We start from the raw sequence: 21,499 nt of genomic DNA, 5'->3' as shown, positions 1-21,499 counted from the left end.
ATTCAGAAAAGAAAAAATAGGAAGTCGAGATAACCCCAGTAACTTTATATCTAAATACCTCAATGCATTTATTTAATCATCTAAGATCATATGACCATGAATCATAGATGGTGAATCCTAGATCTCAGCTCTGGAATGCTTTAATAACTTTCTCATAGTGTTTTTCAAAGCATAACATTTGTAATATTTGCAAATCACCATAATTAACAGAATATCTACTCTTTCATTTGCAGTGCTATCATCGCATCAAAGAGCTTCTCTTTCTACTTCAGCTCTCACTTAAGTTGAAAATTATAGCAAAAAGTATAGGAGGTTTACCTTTGTTAGTGAGCCAAAAGAGTAGAAGCCCTCATGACCAAGGACCTCCTTTTAGGTACAGATTACTGGCTTAAACATGTTCCCACTGAGGTGCTTCTGTAGGAACCAATTATCATAATGTACATCTTATTTCAAAATGACTTCACAGTCTTTAAGTTCCACCAGAGGCTCTTCATCTCTGAAGAATTACCAATGTAGATCAGTCCATCCACTGTCCTGGAGAGTTCTGACATTTGTCTTTCATGTACTAAGTTTGCAGAGGCTACTATTTCATACTGAAACTACTTACCTGAAATAACTTTAGTAAACAGTGTTCTATCAACTTGTAATTCCTGCATATGGACATTAGTTTAAACAATGTCTAAAAATATCTATTTTGTGTAAACTTTTAGAGTTTTGTTTTCCATGTATTTTAAAATCACTCAATAATCTGAATATAGTAATATTAACTGAAATACCTCATTCTCTTATGAAGCATAAATTTATTTAACATTTACCTTAAGCCTAATTCCTTTTGAAGTAATGTGCTACATAAAACTGAACACTTCATTACCAACAAGGACAATGTTTTATTGAACAAATCTATGTACAGTACAAAAAATTTCTTGAAATGAGACACTATTGTTGATTTATTGCAGTTCAATGGCTCAGTTTTAATTTGTACTCTTATAAAATGCAAAGTAAAATAATTTAATGTTCAACAAGGAAGCACAAATTTCCTTTCTTGCTGAATCTGTAATACCTTTCACATATTAACAATTCCAAAATGCATATGCAGCATTTAGTCATTCTGAAAAGGTGTTTTACAGTACCAAATAAATTAAAAAATAAACACTACCATTCTTTTTAGGTTTTTCCACCCATACTACAGTTTGAACCAAATATGAAAGGAGTACGGCTGTACTTTCAAGTGTGATTTGAAGAGAATCACAAGTTTGATGTTATCTTTTCATTATATAATTGGTGGTTTAAAAGAAAAAAAATATGGCTAAAGCCCAAAGTACCAGTGTCCTTGTCCACGAAGGGTCTCCTTTTCTATCTTCTCCATAATATCTGAGCAGCAAAATTTCAGATTTGCTATTCTTTTGACCTTACTGAAACATGGCAGAAAGCTAGTATTTAATATTTCAATGGAAATTTTTATTTGACAATGAAGGATTGAAACCTGGTCCATGTAAGATAAACACACCCTTAAAAGAGAAGTAGAGAAGAAAAAGAGAAGATTTTGAGGAAAAAGAAGAAAGCTTCCTTGTCTTCTGAATCCCACATTAAAAGTGTTAGAAGTTTATGCACCTCGTAAAAGCAAAATGATGTAAGTTTTATAAGGCATACATAAGAAAATGCACATATTCTTTCAATAGCAATTATTTGATAAGAGGTTAGAAATAGAACATTGTGGTCCAATAGAATTTTATAAAACAATCCCTTGATGTATAAACCAATTTGATCTCAGTCTTTCAGAAAGTTTTCCCTTAGTAAAACAAAAGTAGAAATAAAACCTCAAATTAAAGACAAAAAAATAACAAGTGGAATATGTTTAAAATATTTTGGTATGAACTACAGAATGAGTGAAAACAATTTGCAGACATGGATTTATGTCAATAGTTACAACTTATAAAAAATAAAAAGTTAAAAATGTGATAAAATGTTAAGCTGTGATTTTAAACTTCTGGAAAAGATACAAAGCAGAAATATTTCAAAATAACTTCATTGCCCATATGAACTAGTCTCCAAACAGGCTTTTTTATTACATGACTGAACTGAAATAGAACTCAAGTATTATATTTTAGTATCAGGAAGCATGGAAAATGGTTTTTTCTTTAGTTGACCTTAAAAGACATAAAAATCTGATCAAGTTGTTTATCTTATGTTATTTAAATGTAAAATCCATAGCCTAATATAGGCTACATAACAAAACAAAAACCTGATTTGACTGAAATGGACTGATGACTATCAATTGCATAGTAGTAAATGCCTATGATAAATAATAAAATTGGGACATTATTTTAGATATCTGGTTTACCATGACCTGGAAATCCTAATTTAATATGCTGCCCACGAAGAAAAGTCTCACTTCCTTAGTGGCTTCATTTAAGAAGCTTTAATATCCAAAAATTTATAATGTAGGGTCTCATGAGATTATATACTTTGAACAAGAATATACCAGTTGGAATAACTGGAATATTTGGTTGACATATTTGTACGTTAATAGCTCTGTTTTTAAGGAATCTACCTTTGCAGCTTTTGTTCATTTTACCCCTGCTATAGATTAATACCCTATTAGGTAAAAGGAAGTCTTTAAGCTTCTTCTTTTAAAGACTATATAAGTGGAACACATCGGAGAGGGTATTTTTAAAAACTTTTTAAACAATTTATTGGCTATTAAGTTAAAATCTTCCTTAGGAAAATTACTGGTCATCAAAGAAAATAAATGCATCAATATATCTTACTGTGTTCTTGCTGTGCAAGTTTTTGTGTAAATATTTCCTTTTATATATAAAAATCACTATTCAGGCCAAATTTATCAGAAATAAATAAGAAAGCATGAGTAATATGGCTTATTTTAGAATAAACTCTAATTGAATAAAACCAATGAATTCTTGACCTGATTCTTGGCTGCGTATTTTTTTTTTACAGCCAGTTATTTTCATAGGACTGTACTTAGATAACTCACATTAATGTCTAAAGGACCTTACTATGAATCATCAAGCAATGTCCTAACACTACTCTATATACAAATAGAAATATCCCAGTGTGCTTATACCATTATTCACATTGAAAAATTTGCAATTCAGTGTTTTCTTTCAACTAAGACATCTAAGACAGCCTTTAATGGTCTTATATTCCTCCCATCTCTCCCCAGAGTTACCGATAGTATTGAGGCTGCTGCTTACAGCTCATTGGTATTATAAAAATGGAAAGTGGAAGGTTCTGTCAAGAGCTCATTAGCAAAGCACTATTGTTTTGCCTCCTGTTAATTTTCAATGCTGGCATGTCATTCATTGAACTCTGACCTAATCAATCCTCTGGAAACAAGTTATAATCTTTTATGGCTAGGATGGTGGTAAGTTTTATTCTGTCAGTTTCTAAATAATAATAAACCAAATAGAAATGGTTCTTTAAAGCATGTTTGATCCAAAAGAAGGACAAAATCTGATTACGCATGACAAGAATCCTATTTGTAGAATACTTTAAATTGTTTATTGTAAACCACTCCTTCTTTTATATATATATATAATGGGTTAGTTCTTCCCTTTCTGTAAGGCCATAGCTGGTTATTCTTTTTGACTGGTTGCCTGAACATGTTTCTCACATAAGCGAAACTGAACATGCTGCTATTGATCATCATCAACTTCTTTAAAAAAAAAAATGTGGTTTCTCTGGATAACTGGTACTTTGGGAGTTTTGTAATAACCCTTTTGGAGTCTAAACCAGCACATCTCCTCTGTGGGTTCATTCTAGAAAATGTGCTTTGTCTTTATCTTTAGTAATCCAAGATCGCTCTAAAATTAAGGCCATCAGGGAAATAGCAAAATGATGATGCATTTTCTTGTAGTGCATTTTGCACACTACTGCTTGATCGACAGATCTTTCTGAAACATTTTTATCAGGCACCTGTAAAACAGAACACGTCTGTTAATTCATATTTTATAGATGTTCATCTAGTATTCTAAGTTAGATTTCCTGTTTGTTTATACCCTTACTCATTCAAAGAATATTAATATTAGTAGAAAAGTATGTTCTTCTTTAGCTCAGTTTTTCAATTATTTTGTTTAAAAAAAATTTTTGTTTTTGTAATAGAGGCTCAGCTTCACTTGTTTTATATTCTGGCATGCAGATGAAAAACATTTTCATCATAATTAGTTTGTCTTCAGATTTCTTATTACATAAAAACATAGAATGAAGAAAAGCCTCAGGTAGTTAAAATGTATGATCCAAAAAGTATGAAAAAACTGTGTTTAAGTTCTGGCTTCCACAAGTTCATAGGCCTATGCCTGTGCAAATTACTTGTGAATGTCAGTTGCTTGATATATAAAACAGGAACAGAACCTTATGGTGGTTATATGGATTACACGAAATAACGTATGGAGTAGTGCTTTATTATCTGTGTTATACAAATGTTAATTTTTTTAACCTTATGACGATTTATGGCATTTTCTACTTCTACAGATATACCTACTGAGAAGACAGCAGACTTACTTTCATCATCTGAATCAAATCCAAAGAGGGTCTGACATTTCTTTTGTGCAAGGTGAGCCTCAAGTGCTTCTGCATTACAGTAGGTGGTCAGGCATTTGCCACATCTTAATCTTTTCACTGATTTTTTACAAACGTTATCTTGATCAGAACAGGCATCTACCCTATCAGTCAGAAATTTTCTGCGTTTTGGCATACTAAGGTACCGTTCATCAAGGTAACTGGGAGGCAATGGTCTGACATATGGCTTTGTTAAAATTAAGCCATATGAAGTGTGTTCGCTCGTCGGATTTGGTTTGGAAGGTGCCTGAGATACTGGCAGGGTATTGTGTTCTTGTGGTACAACACTGGGTAAAATGGAACCGTTTTCTGTCCTGATTCTATTTGTATCAATTTTCAAAGCAGGATCTGATGAAACTAAAGGTGTCTGCTCTATTCCACTGTGTCCATTGACTAAATCATTAATACTACAATTATTTTCAGAATTTGGTTCTATGTCAGGCATCTTTTGGTCTGTCAAGCTTGTATCAGAAACAGTGTCATCAGAATGTTCATTTCCATTCTGAATTAAACTGTCTGTTTTCTTTTCCATACTTTCTATACATGTCTTTGGTTCTGTAATATCTTTCCTTGATTTGCTAGTAGAAACTGGCAGACTAGTAGTCTGTCTCTCATTACCAGATGAGTCTTTTTCCTGATGATTAGATTTTGAGTCTGTAAGAACATCCCAAAGAATTGCTTCACTTGGTTGTGCAGATGATTCTGGTGTTTTACTTAAATAATGCTGAGCTTCATGTTCATATAGCAGAGGAAGATCTTCAAAAAGCTCATGGCATTCTGGAAAACTACACTGAGCTTGAAATATCCTGTGACTTTTTGTGTGCTGAGCAAGTTGGAATGGCAGCTTAAATGATTCATTGCAATTAAAATGCAAACAAAAATACACATTTGGATAGCTGTGTCTATTAAGGTGATCTATAAAATGTTGAGAATCTTCAAATTGCCTTTGACAAAATTTGCATTTTCCTTTGCTCCACTTCATTACTGTTTGCCGCACATTTAAATCAGTTGGATGTACAGTCCTTGCATGCTTATTCAGAAATCCAATTCTTTTAAATATCCTGACACAGCCAAGAGCAGGGCACTTAAAATTTCCTTCTTGATCTGTTGCATATATGTCTTTTGGATGGCACACAGCTCCATTGATTTTATGAAGTACTGAACTTTCTTGATTCAGGTCATAGTCATCTTCTTCATAATCACCTTCCTCATCTTCTTCCTCCTCATAGTCATCCACACAGATAGGTAATGGCTCTGAGACATTATTTAAAGAAGTATCAGGGCTGCCATTTTCAGTAATGTTTTCAATAACATCTTCTGATACATTTACAGGAATTTCAGTGAATTCACCCACATGTGCAGGGATGACGTCTTTGTTTCTGTCACTGGAACCAGTAATAGTCTCTACTTCCAAATCTTTATTATCAGAATTCCCATTTTCAAATGAAATGAAAGTATCAGAACAATTCATTTCTTCTAAAGCAGGATTTTCTTGATCCTCTTGCTGAGCTGCAGCAATTTGCTGTCTCTGTATTTTCTTAACGTGATTCTTTAAATGCTTCTGCATAAGTCCTCTGTTTCTAAATTTCCTGCCACATATCACACATGAAAAACTGCCCTTTTTCTGATGAGCCTGGGCATGCCTTACAATGTGACCACCTAGAAATTCCTTGTTACATAACATACACCGATGCCTTGGGACATTGTGATCTACTCTGGAAGCATTAAGAGCTGTAAGGTTTTTCTTTGCGTTAATAGGGCCTTTTGGTTGCACTCCAGATATATCATCAGGATCAAGCTCTCCAGGGCTCTGATCTGTAAGAGAGTCAAGCCCTTCCTCTAAACTGTGCTGATCCAATGCCTTTTTTACATTACCTGCAGAATTTTCCAGTGCACTTTCATTTAGAAATCTAACTGCTGACTTATCACTCAGTAATGCTACACAGTTTTTCTTAATCATTATGAAGTTCCAGAATTCAGGATCAAAAAACAATCCCTTTTTCAAAATTGGAAGTAATTCAAAACGAACACGATTTTGAACACTACTTGTGCCTTCATTGTATTCTTCATCTGGACGTTTGTAAAGCTCTTCAACAGTATGATAAGCTTCCAAGGAGCGTTCAAGAAAAAATATCGAGAGTGCACAAATCCTGAGAATCTCCAAATCATTTGGTAAAAAATGTGCAATTGTTTTATAAATTAGACATTTAGTTTTGGGATCATCATGAAGATCTAGTTGTAGAGCACAACCACATATTTCAACACAAATTTGTAAGCCTTCTTCTTCAACCTGTAAAAGAAAAATTACCACTGAATACCTTCTAAAAAATCAACACTTACTAGTTTATCTTTTTAAAATACAACTCTGAAACAAAAGCTGAATAAACAAACATAGCATTCTAAACATGCAATTTTCTTCAATGGGTAGCCTTGTTTACTCTTTTTTAATATATAAATAAATTTTTATTTATTTTACTTGAGAATAATCTGGAAAAGATAGCATTTTAGCTTCAATTTATTTAATTTTCAAGTTTATGAGCCTTACTAACCATAATACAAAATATTATAACCTTATGGTGATTAAAATATAAATGCGTCATAAACTTATGGTAATTAAAGTTTATTACAAATCTAGATTTTTTTAAAAAAGGATGGGTTATGGAAACTCATTCATAAAGCTGCACTAAATAATATTATTTTACTTATTAAGTAATATTATTTATCAAAATAAGCAGAGAAATGTAATCCATATAAAGAAGGCAATTACAAACTTTCCAAATCAGTAAGGTATCAGAATAATGAACGTACTGAAAGTTATCTGAAAAGTACTCAAGCTTTGAAACTTTTACTGATGACTCAAATATAACTGCATCAAGCTTTTAGTTGGGAATTTGTTGATTATCCACCTGAATTCAAGTTATAAATAATGCCTCTAGTGATTTGGAATGATCTGCTCATTTGAATAGAAAGAGATAAAATAGTCTGTTTTTAACAGTTGTGTGTGTGTATCATATCGGCTGCATATGGTAAATTACGGATGACGGGGGGAACACAACTTTGCCATCCTCATGTCCTCTGAGTTCCTTACATGCTGTGTAACCCTTACTTACAGTTCTACAAGCAGACCTTAACTTTGCATATCACTTTACCTAGATGGTAAATTCCTACCTATCTCCTACTCAATCTTTGAGAATCCTAAATAGCAGGGACAGTATCTCATGTGGTTACTATCTTCTGTGGTTAGCACAGGAGTTGGCATATAAAAACCTTTGAATAAGTGTTTGCAGAATGAATGAGATCAGATATATTATACCAATTTTAGTCTTCTGTAAATCTACCATTTACAACTTGGAATCCTTTTCTGAATTTAAATTTCTTATTTCTTATTGTTACTTATAATTTCTAATGGTCAGTTACAAAACCTGCATAAAATTTTCCAGATACAGTAAATGCAAATCCACTACTTCAAGACAATTCATTCTTTTTCTCCAAAGTTCTATCTACATCCTCTACCTTTCTTCATGAATTATAATGTACTTAGTTGCTGAGGTTTAAAAAAATTTCAGGATCATCACAAAAGTGAACATGCTAAGGCTACTTTCTAACCTGAAAGCCTTTAACAATTCCACTACATTTAGGAATTGTTTCAAGTTTTAGTGTAATATTCAGTCCCTTCTGAATCTCTAGCAACCTGAACCCCACAGTAACTAAACTCTTTGATTAGTTTCCCCATCCACACTCTCCTGTTAATGCCACTGGACAGTTATGAGAACCAAATAATAAAATGAGGAAAAGAGGCTCTGTAAACTATGAAGTCCTCTACAAATATTAGTATTATCCTATTCTACCATTTAACACCCAGCTGAAAGCAGCCTCCTTTGTGAAGCTTTTTCAGATACGCTATCTGTAACGTCTCCTTCTGAACTCATACAGCTTTCATTACCTGTGCCTCCTTTCACAGCACTGAGGCATATGAATGATCTATTCCATCAGATAAAAATGTTTTTAGTAGAGTGTATAAGAAATTAAGCACATTTTAAATACTTACTTCATCTTTGAATTTTTCTTATCATGTATTCTTAGGTTGACCATGCATGTGACATTGAGAAAGTTCTAAGATAATTGACTGAACTTCACCTATATTTTAAACTTTCTGTAAGAGTCTCTCAGTTTTCAGTGAAAAGTGAAAGTTTTAGTCACTCAGTCATGTCTGAGTCTTTGCAACCCCATGGACTGTAGCCCTCCAGGCTCCTTTGTCCATTGGATTTTCTAGGGAAGAATACTGGAGTGGGTTGCCATTCCCTTCTCCAGGGAACTTCCTGATCCAGGGATTGAATCCAGGTCTTCTGCACTGCAGGCAGATTCTTTACCATCTGAGATGAGAATCATTTGTTTAAAAAATATAGACAGAAATCTTTATTTTTAGAAAAGTTTTATAGGTGATTCTGATGCACTTCAAATATTAAGTGCAAAATTTGCACTCTATAGCATAGATTTTTTTTTTCCCCATTTTTTGGTGGCATGAGAGGTTAACTTTGATGATGCATTTAAATGACAAATCACTATTTAATAATGAAGCTATTAGTGTAGTTAGCTAAAAATAACCTAAAAAGTCCTCTGATGCAATGCTTTATATCATCGGAATATGATACAAAACTTTGTTATCAGGGGAATATGATCATTACATGGTCATACATCTAATGAGTAATGCAGTAATAAATATGATAAATACATAAATGTATAAAAAATTAAAATATATTATTTAATGGATGCTTCCTTATGTATTTAAAAGTAACCCACATAAAGATTCAGTTAAATGGAGCTATCGAAAATGTAAGGTAGCTTTATCTTTCCTATCTTTGTATTCAAAGTTCTGTTAATATTTGAGGAGAAAAAGTAAAAAGATCTAAGGATCTACTTTCATGTGTATATAAGAATCTTATGTAGAACTGTACACACTTGCCAGTAGCCCATGAAAAACTTGCTTCACAAACAGGTCATGGAATTTTACTCTTATTTTAAATAAACATTTTAAAAATTTGTCCTTAGGTTTCAAAAATGCCTCAGAATTAATTGTTCCTTTTCATTCTAAACATCAAACTTAAAACTATGAACTGTATTTCTCTATGACAGTGAATTAGGTATTACCTATAGTTACACAAAGATCATCTGCAAATTAGTTAAGATTATATAAACAGGATTTAGAATAATGTTAAAAGTGACAGGCTTATTTAATTTTAAGAAAAGAGAGAACAGCTTCTTACAGAAGCAAGTTGTTCCCACGTAAAACTTCACGTAACACTAAATTGGCTTTTTATCTCTTTTTTTCCCCAGTTATTTTCATTTACGTATAAGCTTTGTGTCTTGGGAGTTTGAGGTTAGGGGGACGGGAGTATATAATATATGGAGAACGTGGCCTTAAAATCTTTCTTTACTTCAATTACATGATCAAATAAATTTTATGAGATGCAAGTTTCCGTGAACTGTCATTTAACTTAAAATGAAGGGATAAATATATACTATTTACCTCATCTTTAATGATTTTCATGAAAGGAAATATGACTCTCACATTAGTTGCTGTTCTTAAAAGCTGGTAGCACTGATCTACAAAAACTTGTTTTGAAGGATTAGACTTTAGCTGAAGTTTACTCCATATGAAAATCAACTCCCTGTAAATGAGAAAAAAGAGAAATATCAAAAATACAGTTTATTCAAATACAAACATTACCTGTCTTTCCTTTATTCTGTAGTGCCCTGGCTGGGATGTATACAAAGTGGGTGTAAGTGGATATTACGTTAACTCCAAGCTACTTCCAAAGCTACCTGTTTGGGACTAACAGAAGCTGGGGGAAAAGGAGAGATCAGAAATTACGACTTGCAAAGGTACAGAATGTATCCCAATCATATGCCAACAAACCTAAAGAATCTCTAGTACTTGATCAAAACACATTCTAATTTCAATATACCAATATTAATGAGATTACTTAAAAAAATAACTTTGACCTTTAAATTAATATCCACTTGCAAATTTAGAAATCAATGTTGTACTTTCTGCAAAGAAGAAATGGTTCATACTTTTAAGATACCAAAAGTACTACATATTAAAAGTATTAAGTATATTATAGCACTGATTCTGACATTTTATGTTTTATACCATCTACTCTTCCATTACAGTGTAGTACGTTTAAAGGAACAAGCTATGGACCATTTAAAATATTTCACAGGTAGATTCTTTTCTAAAATATGGAGGGCAGAGGAATCTGGTGTGCTGCAGTCACAAAGAGTTGTACACGACTAAGTGACTGAACAACAACAACAGGAGCGAGGAATGGGTTCTGAGACAAAGGAAATTGTAAGGTATAGTTGAAATGTTTGGATATTAAATTTCAGCAAATTAGAATTCCTTGAAAAGTGTCATAAAAGTTACATAAAGCATCTTAGTCTAAAAAGTATTAAAATAATTGATGAAAATATATTTCTTTTAAAAGCAATATACTGATTATATACTTCGAGCCCAGCACTTAAAGCTATTAAATCTAAGGACAGTTTGACTACTATCATGAAGGTGCACATACTCTATTTAGAGAGACAATACAGAGAATACAAAACAAAAAATGATGGCAAGCAACACAGAAAGTAAAACCAAAATTTCACTTCCATTTCACACTAGCTGTGTGGGTGTTCCTAAGTTTCAGTTTACCGTCCACTTTTTTTTTTTTTGCACACAGAATTCCTTTGAGAAGCTCATGAGGTTTCATAACATGCTCCCAAATCTCTAGCTCTGACTTCTCCAGTTTGCATAACTGGTTATTTCAATTTAGATTGGTTTCTATCACTTTAATCCATTTCAGTTCAGTTCGTTGCTCAGTTGTGTCCAACTCTTCGCGACTCCATGGACTGCAGCATGCTAGGCCTCCCTGTCCCTCACCTCCCGGCATTTGCCCAAGTTCATGTCCATTGAACTGATGATGCCATCTAACCATCTCATCCTCTGTCGCCCAAAGACACTAAATATTCCTCTAACCTGTTTGGTTTTAACCTGTTTGTTTTTCATAGTCTCTAATTTTTATTATACTTTTGCCCACAATTTTATCATTCTCAATGTTACCACCTTAGACCCTTTAATTTTCCATATGTACTTCTATAGGGGTTGCTAAACTAATCTGCTACCAGTCTCCTAGATTATTTCATTTAGTACTTATTCAGTGTGCTTTCTGGTATTAAAAGCAACAGAAACATGGGTTTAGGAGTCAGAAGGATCAGGATATGAATCCTGGGCATTCTTCTAGGTTGGTTTCCTCAGTGTCAGTTAATGTGCTTTATTTATTCTCTTTTTCATTTGTTGATTGCTCTACTTGGAAAATAATTATTTCTAAGATGAGCTTATCTGTCAAAGTCCTTATCAAGTAACTCTTCATGAAAACTTTCATGAATACCCCCAAACTAAAGTGATAATTATTTCAGAACAGATCTTATCTGTCTTACTGATTTCATGCCTTTCATAAACTTCCTTATTTTAGAAGGCCTGTTTCCTCACATATTAATGCATTGTAAATCTTCTCAATGACACACTATATGGTGGAGCTAATGGAAAAGAACAGGGATTGAGAATAAATGAGACCTACTCACCAGGCCTGCGTCTCAATCAGGTATTATATACCAATTGGGATGGTACGGCCCAGTCCACAGTGAACCATCATTTTCTAAGAATAGCCCTAATACACAGGGTTGGAAGCTCAGTGGCCATGCCTTCTATATGACCCTCCTCACTATTCCTGAAATATTAATCTAAGGATGGGAAACTGACCTCAGTTCAGTTAGAAACCCTGGAATGGTCTCAACTCTAAACTATGAAGCTTGGGGAGTGTTGCCATTCTTCTGGTCTACAAAAAGAAAGACTGAAGCCAACTGGCAGATCAGAGATACTTTTAAAAAACCCCAGCAATCTCAACATCCTTGTTAGCAGTTATTTTTGAGGACCACCCCTATCTCTGCCCTTGATGTGGCTTGTGTAATATCCCAGTATTCATTCAATAAATGCTACCTTTTCCCTGAACCAGTTATTCCAACCCCATTTTGTTATTATTAATAGCTGTGTGGCTTTTACTTCTTTTATCCAGAATTTTCTTACACATAAAATGCATTAAGACAGATAAGTGAAAACATCTAGGTAAAATGTCTAGTATATACTGATGTTTATTAAATTGCTCACTGATAGTCTTCTTTATGAAGACCAGAGGGAAACTTTAATGAACCTTCTGTTTTCTTTTCCCAAAAAGGGTCCTTACAAAAAACATAGCACTGGGACTTTCCAGTGGTGTAACAATCCGCCATCCAGTGCAGGAGATGCAGGTTTGATCCCTGGTTGGGAACTAAGATCCCACATGCCTTGGGGCAACTAAACCCCCTCACCGCAACTAGAGAGCCTGCATGCTGCAGGTTAGAGAGCCCGCACCCTTAAAAGCCCGCGCACCACAGGTAGAAAAGCCTGCAGGCCACACTGAAGAGTCTGCATGCCTCAATGAAGACCCAAGTGCAGCAAATAACAAACAAAAAGCCTCACAGCACTGACTTGGTGTACAAACACATTTCCCAGGTAGCTCACTGCTAATATAACCATCAAGTTATCTAATTGCAGAGAGACTATAAAATGATTTATAGCCACCCTTACCACATAGATTTTTTTCATACTATACCCATTTTATAGTAAGTAATATTTAATAGTAGAGGCTGCTCAGGTTTGAATCTTGGCTTCATTTACCCCATAAGATTGCTGGAGTAAATGAGATAAAAAATATATAAAGCACAGATTAATGAAAGCACTCAGCCAATACAAGCAGCTGTTATTATTATTTTATTATTGATGGTGAGAGAACTAGATTAGTAGCTTGTTTCATTGGCTTGAGTCAAGAATAAACCTGGACTGTACATCAAGTTTTGTCCTCAGAAAGGGGAGATGAAGAACAAGCTGAAGACCAAAATGAAACAGACAACACAGACCTTGTAAGCTGGAAGAATCCTGCTATTTAAATTACAGTGAAAATCAACTTTTACAAGAAAGAAGACCCTAGCACTCAGAAATATAAAGGAGAGAGGTAAAAGAAATAAGAGGGCAGGCAATCAGAACTCAGCCTACTCAGAAGAAAGGACAAAGAAGCAGGCTAAGGAGTCCTTTTTTGTTAGGCAGCTGGGAGGCACACACCCACCTTCTATTTTTAGAAGGTGACTGTGGCCAGGAGCAGGAAAGATAGGCTCTGTTCTATTTTTGAAGTTCCTCTCTAAAGAGTAGAAATTGGTTAGCCAAGAGAAGAAGAAAATAAAATGTTTTCCTGGTCATTTTTTGGTTTGTTTATAGGTGATTCCAGTTTACTTATAAGTATGTCAAAATGAAAGACTAAAGATAGTCTTAAATAGTTTAATAAAGCCAAGGGTAGAGAACATTCCTATCACCATAGAAAAGATATATTAAACAGTAATGACTATACACTGTTTCAAAATAATTACTATCAAGAAATTATAATACTTTGAAAACTACTTAGAAGTGTATGTTTTAACCACTATCTCCTGATCCTCTTCTCTATTTGCAACTCCAATTTACATAGTACACTTTTGAATAAAAATTTGTATAATCTAACTTACAGTCCCACAGAAGATAAGTCCACTAGTTTCTAGACCTAACTCTATTAACTAGCTTTTGACTCCATCTCTGAATCTAAAGATTTTAGTCTATAACATCTATATTAAATAAGTTTATCTTTACACCTCCTTCAAGCTATTCTTTTAAGTATCTAAGAACTTAAAATTTGAAAGCATTCATTAAAAAATATTTATAGCCCATACCATTTCATATTATTTTGTTAGGTAAATGAGACCTAGTTTTCTCTCAAGAATTGGTGACATGTAAAAGTGGTAGTATTGTGTCTGTGTGTACTGAGGTAGAGGAGGCAAAAGATATTAGGATTTTTTTCTAATTATTTTTGATTTTATCTAATAGTAAAATACTCTCAAATTAAATAGTCTTAAAATACTCTCAAACCACATTCTGAATTACATGATTACTTGGATCATGTAATTGGATGCTTCATATGTTCTAACAACTTTTTAATGGCTTTTTAAATGCTCAGAAAAACTAACAGTCACATAATATCATTTATATTAGCACCCCCTCACCCCCTAAATAAACTACTTAGCTATGAATCTAGCAAAATATGTATGAGATCTACATGAGGAAAACAAAAAACTCTGATGAGTGAAATCAAAGGAGTAAATAAATGAAAAGATAGTCCATGTTCATGGACAAGAAGACTCAATATTATCAAGTTATTAGTTCTTCTCAGCTTAATCTACAGATTCAACCTCAATCTAAATCCTGGTAGTTATTTTATGGATATGGACAAACAGATTCTAAAGTTGCTATGGAGAAATAAGAGACCCAGAATAGTGAATATAATACTGAAGAAGAACAAAGTTGAAGGACTGATACTACCTAACTTCAGGACTTAATATAAACTAACATAATGAAGACAGTGTTGTACTGGTTTAACAATAGACATATAGATCAATGGGAGAGAACAGAGAGCCTAAATATATATACATGCTGCTAAGTCACTTCAGTTGTTCCGACTCTGTGTGACCCCATAGACGGCAGCCCACCAGGCTCCTCCGTCCCTGGGATTCTCCAGGCAAGAACACTGGAGTGGGTTGCCATTTCCTTCTCCAGTGCACGAAAGTGAACAGTAAATACAGTCAATTGTTCTTTGACAAAGAAGCCAAGGCAATTTGGAGCAAATGGAGCAAATATCTTTTCAATAAATGGTGCTCAAACAACTAGACATTCACATTTAAAAAAAGATGAATCTAGACACAGATCTTGTGTGTTAAGTGGCTTCAGTCATATCCGACTCTCTGCAACCCTATGGACTGTAGCCTGCTAGGCTCCTCTGTGGGATTCTCCAGGCACAGACCTTACACCCTTCACAAAAATTAACTAAAAAGGAGGGATCATGGTCTAAACAGAAAACACAGAAGACCTTATGTATGGTGATGCCTTTTTAGATATAACACCAAAGACATGATCCATGAAAGAAATAACTGACAAGCTGGACTTCATTAAGATTGAAAACTTCTCTGTGAAAGACAGTATCAAGTCACAGACTGGAAAAAAATATCTGTGAAAGACTCATCCAATGGATGACTGTTATCAATATACAAATAACTCTTAAAACTGGACAATAAGAAATCAAATAACCCAATTAAAAAATAGACTGAAGATCTTAACAGATACCTCACCAAAGAAGGTATACAGATGGCAAATAAGCATGTGAAAGCGTGCTCCACATCATATGTCATCAGGGAAATGCAAATTACAACTAAATTAAAACAACAATGAGATACTACTACATACCTATTAGAATGGCTAAATCTGGGACACTGAAAATAACAAATGTTGGTGAGGATGTAGAGCAACAGGAACTCTCATCCATTGTTGGTGGAAATGAAAAATGGTACAGACACTTTGGAAACCAGTTGGTCAGTTCCTTACAAAACTAAAAATACTCTTACCATAAGTTCCAGCAATCATGCTCCCTGGTATTTACCTAAAGGAGTTGAAAACTTATGTCCACACAAAAACCTGCACACAGATGTTTATAGCAGCTTATTCATGACTGCCAAATCTTGGAGGCAACCAAGATGTTCTTCACTAGACAACAGATAAATAAACTGTGGTACATCCAGAAAATGGAATATTATTCAGCACTAAAAAGAAATGAGCTATCAAGCTCATTTGAAAGCTATCAAGCTCAAATGAAAAGACGTGGAGGAAACTAAAATGCCTATTACTAAGTGAAAGAAGCCAATCTGAAAATGCTGTATACTATATGATTCCAACTATATGATACTCTGGAAAAGGCAAAACTATAGAGATAAGGGGCAGAGGTGGGAGGGAAGAGATAAATAGGTTGAGCAAAGAGGATTTTTAGGGCAGCAAAAATACTCTGTGTGATATTATACTGATATATGTCATTATATGTTTGTCCAGATCCATAAAACAATTAACAGCAAGAGTGAACCCTAAACATAAACTGGACTTTGGGTGATTAATATATGTCAATGTAACTTTGTCTCTGGTTTAAAAAAAAAAAAAAGTACCATTGTGGTGAGTGTTTTGATAATGGGGAAGGATATGCATTTGTGGGGACAAGGAGTATGTGGAAAATGTCTGTACTTCCCTCTCAATTTTGTTGTAAACATAAAACTTCTCTGAAAAATAATCTCTTAAAAAATTTAAAACTAACACTCTAAATGTAATGTAAAACATAATTATTTCATTATAACACATTTCTTAAATATTAACACTGTTTATTACTGGCACATGATCATTTTCTTTTTTAACCCTTAGGTCTTACAACCCATTGTTTCTTGCACAATAAATGTGTGTGTGGGGGGGGGGGGTGGCTTAACATTTTCACATAACTTTTAAAAAAATAAGGTATAAATTCTGCTAACGAATTCTCCTTCTGCATCCCATCTCACCATTTCTTTGTCTGTATTATGAACACTTACCAGATACAGTACATATCCCCATTCTGGAGCTGTGAAATAAGAAAGGATTCACAGAGTTGCAAGGCTAACATAGTCTTGCCTTCTTTTTCAGTGTTACAGATGATATCAATTCCACTCTTACAATCAGTTTTCAGTAAATGCTATAAGATGGAAAGAAAACTCAGTTCATATCATTAAAAATATCTAGAAAGATAGTTGTAATAAATGTTTAAGCATTCAGAAGAATTTAGATTTCTAATTTTCTTCTACAAAGACAATGAATTATACAGAACTATTTTTATGGTTTTCCATAGTTTCACTATATATAGCACCTACAGTTTATAATGATTACTTTTAACCTCAATGTCCATAGCTTGTAGGTACGTAGGGTCCATATTAGGAAAAGATTAATTCTTTCATCTTAAAAAAACACCAAAGTAACAAACACTGGAATTTAATTTCTTAGCATTTTAAGATGCAAAATCCTGATGCTTCTCAGTTTTTATTTAACCTGTCACACCAGAAACTCGCTCAACATGAATAATGCTTATCAATGAAAATTTTAATTTCATCATTTGTTAATATGAGCTAATTCAATATGAGCTTAAAAATGGTATCAAAGGGAATAAATCTAGATAATGTAATCTTACAGCCTTTGATAGTACTGTAAAAGGAATTTACCAAAAATGGGCTACATATTTTTTGGTAAGTTTAATAGGCAAACAATCTCAAACAATACCTCTCGGAATAGGTGATCTTCTACAGGTGACATAAACAGACAGGTGAAGAGTGCTTGATGGAAGTACAAGTCTTTACTGATTTCTGGGTGATTTATACAACATTTAATAAGAGCCATTGCTTCAGGTATGCGTTCACAAGCAATTAGGTATCTGGCACGTAGTTCAAAGAATAGTGGATTTTCAGAACTTAAATATTTGTTCACTATATTAAAAAGAAAACAGACTCTTATTACTCTCAAGAAAAGACTGTCTCAAACATTTTTCTTTGACACTTCAGCACTAACATGTAGTATCTAATTAAATTAACTATTTAATTAAATAGCATTTTCCTTATTAGGAGTTTGTGAAAAGAATATATCAGTTAAATGATTGGGAAAATGGCAATAAAAGACAACAAAACTATGCCCAAGAAATATTTGCTGATTCTTTCTCAATCTAAATAAAGAAGCAAAATTAGAAAAACAAACAAACATGAAATACTCTTTTTTTGTGTTCTCTAATGTTAAAATATGTTTCAAATGGCACAGGATCTGGAATTTCTTTCTAGTCTAAGATTATGTACTTTGTCTTCTTACCATTATTTTCATTACTGTAAGATTAGAAGGCTAAATCCTAATCTGCCATTAAAACCATATTAATTATAGCAAAATATAATTTGAATTAGTGAAAAGTTCGGTCATAAAAGAAATACATTTTATTACTTTATAACAAAAAAGTAAGCTAAATGTAATGTCAAATAGGACTGCTTATTAATATATGTCCATTAATATATGCCCAAGGATAACTACTAAACTTAATACTTGCTTTTACACAGTTTTAAAATATATAAACACCTTTACCTACATAAGTTTATTCAGACCTAACAACAACCTCATGACAGATATAATACTTGTTTTACAGATCACAAAACTGAGTCTCAGAGAGGTCAAATGACTTGCCCAAGGACAAAGAATTAATTAAATAAGTGGCAGAGCAGGAAATGGAATCCATATTTCATAATTTCAAATGCAAAAATGTTTTAGTTAATTATATATATTTAATCAATAGCTTCTGAAATGCCTATGAGTAATGTTTTATTTGGGCTTCAACATTTGCCTTGCAACTCTGTTTATAATATATGAACAGCATACAAATATGATTTGTATAGTTAATGCAAAAATAAACTTCAGACTGATCTTTACCCTAATGATCACAAGAGTCAAGGCATCCACATTAATGAGCTTCTAGAGCAGCTTTTCCCAAAATGAAGTATGCTAGGGTAAGTATAAAAGGAGTATGTATCAAAGAACTATACATAGTATGTGCTGTGCTGTGCTGTGTTTAGTTACTTAGTCATGTCCGACTCTTTGCAGCCCCATGGATTATAACCCACCAGGCTCCTCTGTCCATGGGAATTCTCCAGGCAAGAATACTGGAGTGGGTTGCCATGCCCTCCTCCAGGGGATCTTCCCAACCCAGGGACTGAACCAGGTCTGAGGCATTGCAGGCAGATTCTTTACCGTCTGAGCCACCAGAGAAACCTATAAACTGTGTATATAAAGGGTATCAGCCTCACACCGACCAACAATGGGTTTGTTCTAGCTCCTACTTAGAGAAACCTAAAAGTTATCTGAAAAATCCAAACTCTTCTCTCTTGTTCTCACTCTGTATGAATCTGTCTTTGCCTAGCTCCTGTACCCTCTGGCCACATTCCCCAGCTTCCTCAGATTCCTTCAAAGCTGTCACCCCTGCCTTCCCTAAATTTGATGGTTCATACATTCCCTCAGTAATCCTACTCTTCCTCCTCCGATGCAACTACTGCCTCTGTCTTCAGTTTTGTTTTTTTTTAATTCCTTTCTGAGACCTTCACATCAAGTGCTAGTTCTCCTTTCTATCCCTTATATTTATACAGTGATACCACTGCCACATGTACCTTAGCTCTTTCCTTCTAGTCTTGTCCTACTTCCCATCTCATTCCACCACTCTCATTATTTCTCCTGGTCTTATCTCTTTTCATCTTCTCTCACATCTTTTCTTGTCCCCTATGCTTGTATCTGGGGGTCAGCTTGCTTGTAAGCCCTAGAATCATAGCCCCTTCCCCACTCAGTTCTACTCACAACCCACTCCCACCCCTTTACCTGGACAAATAGAAAGATCCTAACATACTCAGGCAGTTGGTGGTGGGCAATGTTTTCTCCCCAATGTCTGAATGGTTCCAGAGGTCTTGTCTTTTCCCTTTGGCCATGTTATAACTGCACTCCATAGGCTCTCCCCATGCTCTCAAATGTGTCCAGACTTTTGTGCTTATTCTAAGTTTCGGTGACCCGAATATTCTGGGGCTCAGAAATAATACAGCAAATATATATATATATATTTTTGAAGAATTAATTAGAAATAGTTGACAGAGCTTCCTGCCTTCAAAAGGAGATTTTGGCTCATTGGAATATAGATTAAAGAGAAGGTGATGTCAAAAAGGTATGCAGATAGTAAGGGGATGAGGCAAAACTCCTACTGATGAAGGAAGTTTGGGAAATACTGCTCTAGAGTATTTGGAACTGAAATTTACTTACTCATTTAATTAGTCAGACATTCACTTATGCATTCATGTGGTCATTCATTCAATAAACAAGTACTGATACTTAGCACCTACTACTCTGTACCAGGCACTGGGCTAGGTGTAGGATATGTTAGTGTTTATCAAAACAAAAGCTAAAGGAGCTCCATCCTTCATAGAGTTTCCTGTATAAGGGAGATTCCATGTGCTTAAGCAGGGTGTTGTTTTTTTTTTTTAAGGGTGTTCCTACTTAAATAGATTTTAAAAACATAACTGAAGTGACAAATACAAACTCTTTGTAAATAAGTAGCATCTGGATACTAAATATGTTAACACTCTGAATTTTAATAGGGAATTACTAGAGATAGTTTTACCTAATCTTGTGTCAAATCACTCTTGGGCTGGGTTAATATAGCAAATTAAACACACTTCATGTGAAAATACATTACTCTTATTCAGTACTGTAAATAAAAAACACTAATACTGCTCTAGTTAGAAAATGAAATTGTGTTTGTTTCTCACAAATGTAGGTTTAGATTTGAGTCTCCTGTAGTACCTATCTCCTGAGATGCTGGCTGGGCTTTTAGAACAGCTTGCAACACAGGATCTTCCCATGGGCCACCATCTCTAATGATTCGAGTCACCAGTTCCAGATTCACATTTCCATATCTGCGGAGGTGATTCTGGCATTCCTAGGAGAGAAAAATCATTTTGGCTTTGTGAATTTAAAGGGGTTAAAAACTAAACTTGATCATCATTGTCAATAAAATGACTGATGGTCAATAAGGCAGCTGTTAAACTATGAAAGAGAAAGGGTTGCTTCAGTAACCTAATTAGGGTGTCAAAACCCCATTAGTACACAAATAGGCTTTAATGCCAAAGGTTACACAGTTTATACAAAATTGGACTTAGAAAATCCCATTATAGCAGGGATAAAGTGTAACCTAAGGGAAAAACATAAGGGATGCATCATTCCTAGGAAAAGAACCAGGTTGCAAAAATATAAAACGTGTATGTTCAGTTATGTGAGGGCTCATAAAGTTTACATTAACAATGGCAGGCCTGACAATAAGAAGGGAATAAAGAGGTCCCTGTCCAATGCAGACTC

General features: G+C 34.1%; 1 protein-coding gene and 1 long non-coding RNA gene across 5 annotated transcripts in view; one reads left to right on the top strand and one right to left on the bottom strand.

The window, feature by feature from the left end:
* LOC133257789 (uncharacterized) overlaps positions 1-21,499 on the top strand; it is a 91,605-nt gene that overhangs the window by 5,325 nt on the left and 64,781 nt on the right. For both annotated transcript variants that reach the window (XR_009739709.1, XR_009739704.1), the window contains exon 2: positions 4,489-4,570. This is a non-coding gene — a long non-coding RNA (uncharacterized LOC133257789). The remainder of the gene's footprint in view (positions 1-4,488; positions 4,571-21,499) is intronic.
* Positions 868-21,499, bottom strand: part of ZNF654 (zinc finger protein 654) — an 86,529-nt gene continuing 65,897 nt past the window's right edge. For 2 of the 3 annotated variants that reach the window (XM_061433307.1, XM_061433469.1), the window contains 5 exons: positions 20,948-21,083; positions 17,858-18,060; positions 17,140-17,279; positions 10,103-10,244; positions 868-6,865 (listed from right to left, as the gene is read on the bottom strand). In XM_061433307.1, coding sequence (XP_061289291.1) covers positions 4,388-6,865; positions 10,103-10,244; positions 17,140-17,279; positions 17,858-18,060; positions 20,948-21,083 — 3,099 coding nt within the window. In that variant the 3' untranslated portion in view covers positions 868-4,387. The remainder of the gene's footprint in view (positions 6,866-10,102; positions 10,245-17,139; positions 17,280-17,857; positions 18,061-20,947; positions 21,084-21,499) is intronic. The other variant, XM_061433383.1, reaches the window with a different exon arrangement.

This window comes from Bos javanicus, chromosome 1 (assembly GCF_032452875.1).
Source record: "Bos javanicus breed banteng chromosome 1, ARS-OSU_banteng_1.0, whole genome shotgun sequence".
Classification (NCBI taxonomy): Eukaryota; Metazoa; Chordata; class Mammalia; order Artiodactyla; family Bovidae; genus Bos; species Bos javanicus.
The sequence above is the reverse complement of the archived record's forward strand: the minus strand, read 5'-3'. Positions and strand labels throughout refer to the sequence as shown.